The 14,020-nt window shown below is 35.6% G+C and overlaps 1 protein-coding gene across 1 annotated transcript; it reads left to right on the top strand.

Moving 5' to 3' along the window:
• The first annotated feature begins 221 nt into the window (after nt 1-221).
• On the top strand, nt 222-1,380 carry LOC115978377 (probable carboxylesterase 17). Its single transcript, XM_031100397.1, has one exon. It carries the CDS (start codon nt 232-234, stop codon nt 1,279-1,281), a length of 1,050 nt encoding a protein of 349 aa, XP_030956257.1. The 5' UTR covers nt 222-231; the 3' UTR covers nt 1,282-1,380.
• Nucleotides 1,381-14,020: the final 12,640 nt, after the last annotated feature.

Consider the following 14,020-nt stretch of genomic DNA (forward strand, 5'->3'; position numbering starts at 1 on the left):
ATTATGAATTGAAAGAGAAGGAATGTAAGAAAAAAAGGATTAAGAATTTGAACTTTTACCTCATATGAGAATCCATGTGACGACACCCACTTGTGAGAGAAAAACAAGAGGAAGGTTCTTATCATCTTGAGGCTTTCTCTTTGGCCTCACACGTTCTCATTCTCTATATAAAGACTCCTCAAGGCAATAACATTATTCAGACCACAAAGACCATTCTAATCCACTCATTTAATGAGAACCAAAAACATGGCTACCATTTCCCTTGATCCAAGGTTTAATCTCCAAGTTGGCAAGAACCAGCACCAACATGGAGGAGTTGTTGAAGAGATTGACGGTCTTATAAGAGTTTACATGGATGGACATGTTGAGAGGCCTTCAATTGTCCCTATTGTCCCCTGCACCATGTCATTAGAGCGTGGTGTGACGGCAAATGATGTTGTAATCGATAAATGCACTAGCTTATGGGCACGTATATATGTCCCAAGCTGTTTTGGCAAGCTTCCATTTCTTGTTTATTTTCATGGAGGTGGATTTTGTGTAGGTTCTGCTGCTTGGAGCTGTTACAATGAGTTCCTGTCCAATCTTGCTTCCAAAGCAAATTGTGTGATCATCTCTGTAAATTATCGTTTAGCCCCTGAGAACCGTCTCCCTGCTGCATATGAAGATGGTTTCAACACACTTATGTGGGTGAAACAACAAGCTCTAAATGGTTCAACTGAGCACAGATGGTGGTTGAGGCATTGCAATCTCACTAGCATGTTCCTAGCAGGTGACAGTGCAGGGGCCAATATAGCTTACAATGTGGCCACACGGCTAGGGTCAAGTGGCACATCTGATTTCACCATCTTAAGGCCATTGTATCTCAAAGGTACCATCTTGATCCAACCTTTCTTTGGAGGAGAGGCACGAACTTGGTCAGAAAAGTATACCAATCAACCGGCTAATTCAGCACTATCCCTATTGGTTTCTGATACATATTGGCATTTATCACTACCTATTGGGTCTAACCGTGACAATCCATGGTGTAACCCTCTAGCAAACGGCATGGCCAAGTTGAGGGACTTTAGGCTTCCAAACATAATGGTATGTGTATCGGAGACGGACATATTGAAGGATAGGAACTTGGAGTTTTGCACAGCCTTGACTAACGCAGGGAAGAGGGTGGAAACAGTGATGTACAAAGGCGTAGGGCATTCATTCCAAATTCTGCATAACTCTCAGCTCTCTCAACCTCGAACCCAAGAAATGATGTCCCATATCAAGGCTTTCATTAACGAATAACTACTGGGATTTTCCTTTTTCTTTTGATTTTTTTGGAGCATGTTTGTGTTGATGATATGATTGTTGCCAGTAAGTCTGTTGGTCTAATAGTAATGTATTCCCTAAGCAATAGTAATGTATCTTTGTTTGTATCAATAAAAGAATTAATATTTCATACTGTTCTACAAATTTATTTTTGTAAAAAAGTTACAATTAAATCAAGAGAGCATAAAGAAATCCAATTGGATTTCATACTGTAGCAAGGCTGTCTTGAAGTAAATAGCCTTGTAGTTCTTGAGGTGGTAAAGAAATCCAATTAACGGATAGTGAGCCAAGTTTAGCCTTAGTAGCATACTAGCAATCTAGTGGGCAACTCTACTAGCTAGGTGACTGGTGAAAGTAAATGTTTTTTTTTTTTTTTGTTTTTGAGAAAAGGTGAAAGTAAATGTTAAGAGGCGTAAGTCCCAGGCTACCTTAATACCATGACAACTAAATCAAATTTCGCATAAATAAGTTGAATTTAGCATTACAGTAGTCAGTATCATTATCTTTATTGTATGATGGCATGATTGACTTAGGTTCTTCACCAAGAAAGTGCCTTCTCCAAGTGCAAAAGCCTTTGTTATCAATTCGAAGTTGCTGAAATTTTGTAGGCATTCCCTATAACCAGCTTTCCTAGGAGGTCTCTCACACAACTGCAATAGACCTCGGCTCTTTTGGCGGAGTCAAAAGATGCATCTGCATTGGCTTTCAACCAAATTTTTTGGAGGTCACCAGTGTCTTGAAAGGTTTGAACCATCTATGCTTGCAATTCCAAATTAAGGATGACTTCGATTCTGCTGGCTTCATTTGCTTTTGAAAACAAATAAATTGTAGTTTTTGAGCTCTTGACAAGGCTAAGCATGGGCCTGGATTAGTATTATCAAAGGCTTAGCTAAATTGCCTAAAAGGAAGCTAAAAGAGACATATTTACAGTTGCTCTTGAATATCCTTCTTTGATTCCTTGGAAGTTCTTCAACAAACATAATGCAAATCTACTTATATCACCTCTCGCAATCACAAAAGAAATCACTTTCACGTTACAATTCTTTCATCTATGGGCATGGGAGCAATATATGTTGAGTGTTTCCTCTTCTTTTTTGCATATGGATAGGGTCTTTAATAATCATCCTTCTACATGAAATATTCATTGTGGGTAAGGCATTGTGACATACCATCCAAAGAAAGAAGACATTGGAGACTCCATATGGACCTCCTCATATTGTATGGGTGCATGAAGGAAGATGAGGCCCTCTCCCTTTGCTTGTTTTGTGACTTTTGAAAGAATGGACTGGTACCTGCTTGCTTTTCACTTGTGAAACTGATAGGGTATTATACCTGTATAACCATCAAATAGTTGTTATAGTTTCACCTTATCCCATACTTTCCCTCCCATAGTTGATAAGCTTATCTATTTTCATGTTGTTTATGTGAAGAGACAGGAGTAGGGCTGGATAAAGTGATATCCATTTTGCACCCCAAACATTACTCTGATTACCTTTACCAATCCTCCAAAGACACTGTTTGAGGAGGTCTTTCCTGCAAGCTAACTACTCCAGCGCCATGAGGACCTCGATCCACTCAATTTTTGCAACCCAAGAAGTAGAAGGGAAGTTGGCACTTTTGATGATATGTGACCAAAAACCATTTGTGCGTTTCGAAGATGCAATTCTTGCTTTGCTAGAACTGCAGTGATCTACTCTTCTAGAGAAGCTAGTAATTATGAAATACAAATATATGGGTATTAAGAATAGTTTTTGAAGGGGATAAAAATCAAAGCATGACAGACACATGAGCCTGAAGGCACTAAATTATGTAAGACGATGGATCGAGGTTCTAGACGGAAAGAATGCATGACGGGTGGTCCTATACAGACGGAATCCTTGGTGTAGGGACACAAGGGCAACTAATGTCAAGGCCATGTGACACCCACATAGCTTAAGTGAACTCCAAGGAATCCTAAATGGAAATATCTTGCACTCTACGTTTGACCTTGGTCAAGCAACCCCTATATGGGAAGAATTCCACAAAATACATACATTTATTGGGATCCTCTCCATAAGGAAATACCTTCTTGCCCAAGAAACAGAAGTAGATTCTACTCTACTATAAAACCTCAAGCCCTCAAAAAACAAGGTACGCATAATTTCCCCCAGCTCTAGCATTCTAGAGTTGCGAAAGTTTTCTAACTTAACTTTCGAAGGGATTTTGGCTGGCACCACACCGGTACTGTCCTAAGATCTTCTTGTTCTGTGTCACACAGGTGTTGTTTAGAGCACGTGAAGACTGTGTGACTTACTAATGATTTTTAGCATCATCAGTTTTAAAACCCAAACTAGATCTACTAGTGTAGCCACTTTAACTAGAACCTACCCTTACATCACTTTATATAACCTAAAAAAAAAAAAAAGAGAGAGAGAGAGTTTGCACCCATATGGAATTACTAGGTTGCCATTGATACAATTTGTAAGCATCCAAGAAAGCGCTAGTCACATATGTGTTATACCTCAAAAGAACTAGTAAAGTTATAATTTTGGCTCTTCATAAAGTTAAGTCAACAATGCTAAGTTGGCAAACCTTGAACAAAAGTAACCTTAATGTTGAATCTTGACTAAGTTTTAAAGAAGTTTTGAAGACCAAGTTACTATGCAAGAAGTAATGTAGGCTCTAGAATCTCAATTCCAAGTTGATCGATTGAGAATCATTTAAATTGATTAATCAAGAGCCTAGTTTGACCTATTGAGATTCGTACTGACAAAATCCTAATTAAGCTCAATCAGCAATTGTGCATCTAGGGTTTTGTAGATTACAAGTTAATGTACAAAAAGAGATCTATGGCACGTGAAATCAGACTTTTTGAGAGTAGTGCATTGTACACCTAGGGTTGGAGATAAACCAAGCTCTCTTAAAGCATCAACCGAAGTTCAAGTTGAATATTTCAAAAGATCAAGTAATCTAGTTGAAGTTGTTGCTTATGGTACACAATCAAGCTGCTAGAGTGAATCTTCAAGAGGGTTCTTAAAGTCGTGAGTGAGAGGTTCACATTGGACAAAGTCCACAAATAGTAAGTCTACATGAAGTAGTAAGGATTTGGAGCTACATGGGGTCATTTTTATGTTCAAAATTTTCCAAATCCTTAGACCTCTACAAACATGTCCAAAAATTTCAAAACTATTAGACCTCTGGGAAACATTCCAAATCTTTGGACCTTTCTAAGCATGGTCCCCATCTTCAAAAAAACCTTATCTTTCAAGTAAAAACTTTTGCAACAAATTTTCAAAGACCAATTTGCATAAACAACATCTAGACCCGATCCTCTCATTAGGAGGTGAGTATGTAATTTATCCTGAGATTCAGTCAACACTCACAAACACACTTCGGTTAAATTCTAGTTGCAAAATTCAGTGTCTTTCTCTTAAATTGACATTCGCTTTTCAAGTTCTGTCGATGAGGGGCATTCTGTAGATACCATTTTACAACCTGCATTTAACCTCATTTAGAGGGTAAATGGGTGATTTCACCTAAGGATAGCATCTTAATCTTGAACGTTATATCCCCAATCACCCCTCATCAAATTGATCTCAACATCATAATGATCATAACGACTGGTCACATACCTCAATCAAACCAGCAAATTGTAAGATATTGAGAAATCAAATTTCAACGATGAAGATGCATCCATACTAATAAGCCTAACCATACATGAATATAAAAAAAATTAATTTAGATTGGTCCAATTTAGGGTCAATTGGAAATTAATGATGCCTAGTGGTCTTATTGGTTTAAGGCTAACACATTTGGTAAGCTTACATGCATATAATCACTCCTAACCTTTCACATTAATGCACCTTTAATATTTTTGTCAAAAATAATTTTTTTAAATCAATTCGAATTAATTAATTTTATGAAAATATGAGATCAGAATGACATATTAGGGGTTGAATGAGTTGAATTTTGGAAGGAAATCACAAATTAATGACAAATTTGAGCTAAAAAAGGAAATTGGTAGGTTAGCACTGGATCAGCACTTGGGCAAGCCAAGCAAGTTCTGATCAGCACTTGGCTCCCCCCCCCCCCCCCCCCCCTTTGAATTTTGAATTTCCCTCTTCCCTTTTTCCTTCACTTTCACCAACTTCAAATTTATGACCCCATTTCCAGAATTTTCCTTTCCCCTTTATAAAAAAAGGTGTGAGGCATTCATTCCAAAGCACACCAAAACCTCCTCCTCTTATCCTAGAGTTCTAGTGAAATAAGAAAGGGCTTGTTAATTCATGGTCTTCCTGAGATTCGGGATTTGAGTTAGTACCTCTTTACCCCTCCTAGGATTCCTTCTATTTCTCTTCCTAAAGTCCTAAGACAGTAAGGAAAATGCTTTTCATACCCTGGTCTTCCTGAGATTTGGGGTATTGAGTAAGTACTCCTATAACCCCCTCTCTTGGGAATCTCCAAGAAAGCCTCCTTTTCCATTGTGTTGGATTTGTATGTATATATAATCTCTTTCCTGAAACTTGTTTTTCATATTGTTGTTATGTTAATTTGCATCAAAACATGCTTGGTTTTTTGGTTGTTCTTTGAATATGCTTGAATGTTGTTCACATGTTCTTAACCGTTCTTCACATTTTCATGCATACACTAGATTTTGATCCTAAATTTATGTCAAACATATGAAAGAAGATGTTAACTTTCAAGTTCCCTCAAATGTTAGATCTAGGATAACACTAATAACACACAATCATGGTGTTATTTCTTTTAATTCAAAGATATGCCTAAATTTAGGATAACACTAATCACACATAATCACTATGTTATTTCTTTTATCTAAGTAATATGTCTAAAACTAGGATGTCACTAATCACACACAATCACTAGAACTTATTTGTTAGTCCAAATGAGATCATGAACATTATGAAATTAGGGTTTATGAACATGCACACACATTTAATTTCAAGAAAACAATATGCAATTGATAGATGATATGTTTAGTTGAATAGATGATGTGACATGATCATTAGTCACCATAGCCTAAAATACCGGTTTCAACGAGCAAGGTGGGTGTCTAACCCTTCCCACCTTGTAACTTAGCCTCCGAGCTTAGATCAAGGGTTCTATAATAGTTTCTTATCCATGAAATTTTATCTTTGTAGAATGTAACTAGGACTCAAAGTCATGTACTTTTCTCTTAAATTGTATCTAGGACCAAAGCCATGTACCTTTTTAGTTACTTCAACAAAGATGTAATTTTTTATTATTTAATAAGGATATTTCATTTCAATTATGGTATTCTTATTTTCCCTAGTTAATAAGTAAGTGGTGACTCTATTGTAAAACTCACGATTTAGGGAGAAATATTATTAGTTGAATCTCAATTTTGAAAGACACATACATGACTTCACCCGTTCACATGGGTTTGACCCAACTCTATCAAATGGGCCTCGTGGGCATGGTCTCAAGGATTTGGAAAATTTTGGTGAGATTCAATGGTCTAAAATTTTTTGGACATGTTAGTAGAGATCCAAGGATTTGGAAAATTTTTGGACAATTAGAAAGTCTACAGGAGATAACAATAGATTAGAGTTAAGTTTATTGTAAAACTTCCATCCAATTCAGGTTTTCTCTTTGTCACTATATCATTTGTCTTATTTTTTCTTTAACTTTGTTTATTACGATATGGTGTGCATGTTTTAACCAAGCTTTGAATCACATTGCATAATTGGATAATTAATTCAACTTAGTTTAAAAATTTGGTAATTTTGCACATCCAACTAAATTTGTTTCAACACATTTATATATTGAAGATTCACCTAATAAACACTCAATAAAGGACTTAGCTTATTCCCACACAACACCCACTTACACAATATGATCCTATCAGTATCACATTATTTAGGGTATCACATATGGGTGTTTTTTTTTTTTTTTTTTTTTTTTTTTTTTAATAAGAGTGATGGGCTAGATTGGGTTTTATTAAATATTATTGTTGTCGGATATAGATCTAGCAAATAGGTCAGTTTAGGTCAAGGCTATTTGGGTTCAAGTAAAAAACAGGTCATCTTAAACGGGTTATGGGTCGAATAATTTTTCACATGAAAAGAAGAAATGATTTTTTTTTTTTTTTACTAAATGTCAAAAATAAAAAATAATCAAAATAAAATTTAAATAATATATAGATTCTTAAGTTTACACAATTCACACCAATGATATCCTCACCATAAAAGTTTAGTGATTTGTCATTAAGTACCCAAAAATGACGTGATTTTTCTTCATTAAAAATTTCTTACATTAAAAAATCCCTAAAAAATAATCTAATCACCATTTGATACATGTACTTGGATGCTCGGTGAAAAAAAATCCACAAAAAGTCAAAGATGTTGGTTCACCTAAGCATATAAGATTGACAATGACGTGGATCTTATGAGTTTCAATGTAAAAATTTGGGGTTTAGACCAATACTCTAATGCTTAATGCTTTCAAAATTTATACAGTAAGTTTAATTTTCTTTGAATCTTGTTGCCCCATAGTTAAACTAGAAATAAAACTTTTTGGTGGCTGCTATTTAATTCAACATAGTCATTACCATTGGATAGTTGATGTCATATTACTTTTACATGGTTTATCATTTGGAGTGATTTGTCAACTTATTTCGTATGCTTTAAAAATAAATAAAAATTAAAATGAGTCGGATTGTGAGTTAGGTATTTTGCTTTGGGTTGGATTAACAGTTTCAATCCAAAATTGCTAGGTCTAATTGATACATGATGACATGATGGATTGGTAAATTTTATTAGAAATTTGTGGATCTTGTTATGATCTTGCTAAATTTTGTTTCTGTTGATCTTGTTATAATTTGATTGTATTGTGTTTTTATTGGATTGTTGTGATTATTGTATGCACTATACTTGTTGATGTTATGTTTTATTATTGAATTTATCTACATCATATTGTTTTGCTAAAAATCTGTCATGATTTTTGCTAGAACAAATTGGACCTTGAAACTTCAATCTAATTCAATTCTTTTAACTTGTTGTTTTAAAACCATGGTATTAACTTTTTTTTTTTTTTGACTGAATAAAAACCATGGTATTAACTTATTAAATACAAATCAAGAATTACACATTTATACCGCACACCCTTGATGCAGTGGTCACTTCACAAGTATAAATACTTGTGAGGTGTGGGGGTCAAGGGCCGGAGTTCAAGTCTCCAGGAGAAAGTTTCACACACATATACACTTAGATTAGGCTAGAGTAAAATTTCTATCTAGTATAAAAAAAAATAAAAAAAAAAAATACACATTTATATCATATTCAAAGATGACGATTTAGAAAACAAAGTTGAGCTCTAAATTAATTTGGAGTTATCTCTTCTAACCCATACATGCTTACATGACGATTTATAAGACTATCCATGTGTATTATTTAAACAAGTCACATGACTTATTAAAAAAAATCATGACTAAAACTACACATGAATGGTCTCTTCAATTATTATATAGTGGGTTGAAGGAAGATAATTCCAAACTAGTTTGGAGCTACAAAATTTTCAAATTATCCACCGTGTTACAATTCATTTACTTTTAAGGCAAAAATGCAAATCACACCTTATCAGTATTAACAAAATTTATTTCAGTCTTTTAATTATACTTTTGTTCAATTGTGTCATCTAAGTTTCAAATTTATTCAATCAATGGTGTCTCCATTAAATTTAGTTAAATGTTGTGTTTGAGTGTCCAAATTTTTATTCTTCCTTCAAAAATTTTAAATTAAAAAAATTCAATTAATTATTGAAAAATATTTTCTAGATTTTTTAATTAAAATTTTAATGGAAATGTTTTAATTGAATAAGCTTGAAATTTAAAGGACTTAATTAAACGAAAGTAAAGTTAGAGGACTTAAATGAGTTTTACTCAAACTTAGATGGTACACTTTGCATTTTTTCTTACTTTTAAGTTTTAAAATATATGATTGAAGCTTGATAAGTTAATTTTCTTTAAGATTTCTCCCCTCTCCCCGTGTGTGTGTTAAAAATACTTAGTATTCTCAACAAAAAAAAAAAGCTTGATGAGTTAATGTGCCAACTTAATTATCTATGTCAGTAGTCTTGCTGCATATACTCATGAGTCATGAGATAATTTTTTTGGCTAAATTACCAATTTAGTTTCTAACTTTTTCGCTATGTGTTAGTTTTGTCTCTAATATTTTAACTGTATTGATTTAGCCCCTAACTTTTTTATGTTATATCAAATTAGTCCATATCGTTAATTAATAGGTGAAAAATGCTGACGTAGTTTATGGCCAAAATAAATAAATAAATTTTTTTACCTCATATGTCAAATGTACTATTAACGTGGATTAAACAAAAGTAGAAGAAAAAAAATTGTTGAGACCAAAATCCTTAAATTAATCACAATTTGTAATATTAGACAAATTAAAAATTAATTTGTTTCACAAGTTCCCCTATCAAAAAATAAAAAATAAGTCCTTTTTCGTTCACTTGTTAAAAAGATAAAAATCTTTGATTTTCTGGGGGGAAAAAAAGGTTGCCGCTTCCCCTTTTTTTCTCCCAAATTTATTTTCTTAGACGGCCCAGACCTTTCAATTCATAAAAAGAAATAGGGAAAAATGTTCATGTACCCCCTAAACTTTCAACCACTAGCCAAGACAACCCCTAAACTATTATATTGGCCAATTTACTCTCTATACTATACATATATGTCAAATCAGTACTTCAGTTAGTCTAACATTAAAACACTAATAGAATGTGCATGTGAGACTCACGTGACTTTTAAAAGCAAAGAGGAGAGAGAGAAGAGAGATAGGTCTGGCAAAGAGGAGAGAGAGAGAGAGGCAATAGAACTAGAGCCACTGCGAAGCTTCTCTTCGTCGTCTTGCCGTCCTTGTCCCAACGACGCCTTGGTGGTTCCGCCGCACCGTTCAATACTGGTATTTTTTTTTTCTTTTTTTTCCGTTAAAATAAAAAATTCTTTGTGGATTTAAACTCAAGGAATGAATGAAAGGGAAAAAAAATTACCAGGATTGAACGGTGTGGCAAAACCATTAAGACACTATTGGGACAAGGGCAGGGAGAAGCTTCGCGGTGGCTCTGGATCTATTGCCTCTCTCTCTCTCTCTCCTCTTTGCCAGACCTGCCTCTCTTCTTTCTCTTTTCCACTAGGTTTGGGTGATTGATTTTTTTTTTTTTAAAGTCACGTGAGTCTCACCTGCCCATTCTGTTAGTGTTTTAACGTTAGACTAACTGAAGTATTGATTTGACAAGTATGTATAGTTTAGGGAATAAAAGTTCAAGGGATGTCTTGGCTAGTGGTTGAAAGTTTAGGGGATATATGGGCATTTTTCCCAAAGAAATACTAGTGAACTAGAGTCTAGAGATAGAATTCAACCAAAAAAAAAAAGTCTAGAGATAGGGATCCCCAGTAGTCCTCCACAAGTAAACGAATACACTGAGCACAAGGAAATAAAAGAAAAACAAAGCTTCTATCCCAGTTTCCAAGTAACTATAAATCAAACTTTTTACTACTCAACATTTCCCTCTCTAGTTTGTGAAACAAAAGGAAAAGCTTATGGCAAAATCGAAGAAGGGACCATTTCAAAAGCAATGGAGTGATGGCCTGCTTTCTCTTCCTCCAATCTCATAAGATTAAGCCCAACCACCAAGAGAAAATCTCATTTTCTTGACATCCAAACAGAAGCCAAATGTATCAACGATTTATTCGATTGGACTGAGATCTGTTGGTGGATGGGGCTTAAATGTTTTTTTTTTTTTTTTTTCAAGGAAACTTTACTTGAAAGAAAAATAATAGAAAGTGCAATCTGCAAAGAGAAAAATGAGATTGGAGATGTGTTTACACATGCTTCTTTTTTTTTCCCCCATTTTATATAGGCAACGTGGTAGTATAGGGGCAGTTCATCTGGCAAGAAAATTATATTTTATTTTGGCCGTTAGTCACATTAGTATTTTTTTTTTTTTTTTTTATCATCATTTATTGGTAAGGATCATTTTAGCACAATAACAAAAGGTTAAGAACTAAATTGAAACACCACCGCACACCCTTGGTGCGATAGTCACTCCACAAGTATAAGTGTTTGTGGGGTGTGGGGGGCAAGGGCCGGGGTTCAAGTCTCCAGGAGGGAGCTTCACACACATATACACTTAGATTAGGCTAGAATAGAATTTTATTTTGTATCAAAAAAAAAAAATAGACTAAATTGAAACACTTGAAAGGTCAGAGACAAATTGATATATAATGTAAAGGTTAAAGACCAAATATGCTTTTTTTTTTTTTTTCTTTTTTTCTGAATTAGTGAGATGATATTAATAAGATTAGTTTCTTTTATTCAATACTGCTGTGCCTTTTTATTGCCACCAGAGATTTTAAAAAAATAATAATTTGAGTGAAATCTCCCCAGAGATTAAAAAGAGTAGAAGATAGACAAATATCAATCATACTTCAAGGTTCGGCATCAAGGGGCATCATAATTCATAGATGTTTATCTCTCCCTTTATTGCCCAACAACCTCTAGGGACCAATCTATTGCTCAACCTCATCCCTAACGTTCACCAAAGCACTATGGTTTCACTGTTATGGGCTTTAAATCTGAACTCCTCCCTCTCCATGGCCGCCTACTCTTATTGATGGAGTCACCTCATCTATCCCATTGAGTAGGGAAAATAATCATGCTCAACATTTAGTTTTAAAAAAATATAATGGTAATCATATAGTGTCACCTCATTTGTTGGCGAAAGGAAGGGTTAAATTGTAACAGTAATTCTCTGAGTTAGTCTAAATTTCCAACGCCTCTTTTAAATGGGATAATGGTAATCATATAGTGTCACCTCATTTGTTGGCGAAAGGAAGGGTTAAATTGTAACAATAATTCTCTGAGTTAGTCTAAATTTCCAACGCCTCTTTTAAATGGTATATTTTTCAAACCTTCTTTTAAGGTTTTGGGGAAATGACATTTCACTCTAAACTTTAAGGGAAGTGACACTTCCATCTCTTTTTTTTTTTTTTTTTTTTTTTTTTTTGAGAGGAAAATACTTTCATTAAACCAGAAAAGGGCTACAACAGAGAGCCACCAGCATGAAGCTCTAAATCAGATACAATCAAATGAGAAACAAAAGGTGGTGTAACACCTTTCCAAACATGAGAACAAAGATTAGACTTGGCAAATTGAGCAAGCTTGTGAGCAACCATGTTGTAGTCCCTTTTCAAGTAGGAAAAGGAGCAACAAGAGAACAAAGCTTTGGTCTGCAGAATGCCTTCCACTAAATGACCAGCTTCACCTTCGAAGTTACTAAGATTAATAGCAAGAATCGCTGAAAGAGCATCTGATTCCAACATGATTTGAAGGAGGTCCATTTCTTGCGCTAACAATAGGTCTTGCTCAATAGCAAAAAGCTCCGTCCATTCAGCAGGGAAATATGAAGGCAGCAGCTTGCAGAGAGCTGCAATAACCATGCCGGATTCATCCCTTATAACAACACCAACCCCTGAACTCCCCACAGGATCTATAGAGCATGCCCCATCTACATTAACTTTGAACACACCAGGAGGAGGGGCAGACCAGCCCCTAAGAGTGGACTGCAAAGGGGGAAAATCCAATTTAATGGCGCCATGGTAGTCATCTATCAATCTTTGAGCCATCTCCCAAGTTTGGAGGGGCGAAAGACAATCTTCATCATGAACACGCAGGTTCCTATTATGCCAAATTGCCCAGGAAATGGCAAAGAAGATCAGCAGGTGCCGAGGAGGAGAATTAGCAAGGAAATGAAGAGCAAGGGCCTTAACGTCACGAGATTCCAGCAGCAAACCAAGCGGACAGTCTTGCCAAAGGGCCCAAACAGATAGGGCAAAGTCACAAGTGAGAAGGCAGTGATTTAAACATTCAACCTCCTCATCACAGGCCGGACAGAATATGTTGGCATTCAGGCCTCTCATGTGCATATTAGCCATTGTTGGTAGGCCATTCAAGCAAGCTCTCCAAGCGAAAATTTTTACTTTTTCAGGGAGATCAAGCTTCCAAAGATTCTTCCAAAGAGGCAAAAAGGGATCCCCCGAAGAGCATTCCACTATCTCAGCTGATTCAAGGAGATTAACAGCAACAAAGTAGGCACTTTTAACAGAAAACTCTCCTTTTTTATTTCCTATCCAAATGATTCTGTCATCAGGCAGATTGAAGCTCAAGGGAATCTTGAGAATAGCTTCTGCATCTACGGGAAGGAAGAGAGCTCTAATAGAATCGATTTTCCACCATCTAGTATCCGGGTCAATTAGAGAGGAAACCATGGGGTAGTCTTCAGTGATTCGCGGGGGGGTAATGACTTTGTATGTCGAGGGGGATGGAAGCCACTTGTCATCCCAAATATGAATCCTCCGACCATTCCCAACTCTCCATCGAGTGCCTCTTTTAAGTACCTCAAGGCTATTGTGAATACTCCTCCATGTGTAGGAAGGGTTGCTACCCAAGCTAGCATTAAGCACATCTCCATAGGGAAAATATTTTGCCTTGAGAATACGAGCTGCTAGAGAACCCGGATTTGTGAGAATTCTCCAAGCTTGCTTAGCAAGAAGGACAAGATTGAAAGCATGAAGGTTTCGGAACCCTAAGCCTCCAAGAGATTTTGGCTTACACATCTTCCTCCAGCTAATCCAGGCAACTTTCGACTCTTGGTTTTTCTGCCCCCACCAAAAGTTCCTCATCAT

This window comes from Quercus lobata, chromosome 2 (genome assembly GCF_001633185.2).
Source record: "Quercus lobata isolate SW786 chromosome 2, ValleyOak3.0 Primary Assembly, whole genome shotgun sequence".
NCBI lineage: Eukaryota > Viridiplantae > Streptophyta > Magnoliopsida > Fagales > Fagaceae > Quercus > Quercus lobata.